The sequence below is a fragment of the Mesitornis unicolor genome, unplaced genomic scaffold (genome assembly GCF_000695765.1).
Source record: "Mesitornis unicolor isolate BGI_N332 unplaced genomic scaffold, ASM69576v1 scaffold23046, whole genome shotgun sequence".
NCBI classification, from domain to species: domain Eukaryota; kingdom Metazoa; phylum Chordata; class Aves; order Mesitornithiformes; family Mesitornithidae; genus Mesitornis; species Mesitornis unicolor.
This window is the reverse complement of record NW_010190632.1, coordinates 15,317-16,077: the sequence shown is the minus strand read 5'-3', so window position 1 is coordinate 16,077 and position 761 is coordinate 15,317. Positions and strand designations below refer to the sequence as shown.

General features: G+C 58.0%; 1 protein-coding gene across 1 annotated transcript in view; it reads right to left on the bottom strand.

The window, feature by feature from the left end:
• Positions 1-87, bottom strand: part of MRPS35 (mitochondrial ribosomal protein S35) — a 22,613-nt gene extending 22,526 nt beyond the window's left edge. The window contains 2 exon segments of the mRNA XM_010186466.1: position 1; positions 4-87. The exon segment at position 1 is cut by the window's left edge and continues 93 nt beyond it. Coding sequence (XP_010184768.1) covers position 1; positions 4-87 — 85 coding nt within the window.
• Between the last annotated feature and the right edge of the window lie 674 nt (positions 88-761).

Sequence of the window (761 nt, the reverse complement as noted above, 5' to 3'; positions counted from 1 at the left end):
AGGGGCCACCACGACCCTCCCGCAGCAGCGGGAGAGCACGGCCCAGTAACCTGCACCGGCCCGCACCACCCCACTGACGGGCGCCATCTTCGGGACTTGCCCACGCGCAGCCTCCCCCTCAAAAAAACCCCTCCCGGCAGGACGGAAGCCGGCTAGGGCCAAGCCAGTGGGAAAAGTGAATCGCAGCAGTTCCCCGCCGTCAAGGAGGTGGCGAGAGGAGCGTGTCGCAGCCGGGGCGGGACGAAATCCCGACCGTGATCTTACTGCCCCTGAGAAGGGGCTGGAGGGTGAGGGAGGGTGGCGTAGGATCGTGCTGAAAAAGGGCATTTCTCTTGCGTGATTCCCCCTGTAGTTCTTGCGCGAGCTGTAGGGGCGCAGCCGGCCTCTGGGCCGTGGCCGTGGCCGTGGCCGTGGCCGTGGCCGGAGGGGTGGGATGGAGATTTCCGCGGGTGGCTTTTTCCCGAAGTCGGTTTCTTCCACTCACAAGTTGAAATGCAACTTCTCAGTCCCTGCGTGATCTTTGTATCCCCAAAATGCGGGCGGGCTCCTTCAGCGACCCCTGTGAAGTGAAGCTCCATGGATTTCTTCAGCAAAATGTAAATGGTTCAGCCCTGTCACATGCAGTCAAAGTGATCATGTTGTCATGTGGGTAAATCTGGACTAGACAATGTTCCTTTTCTTAAATTTCTGCACTTTTTTTGGCTTTTCAGAACCTGTTAGGTGCAGGTTTTTGGGGTTTTTGTAGCAATATGTTTGTCCCT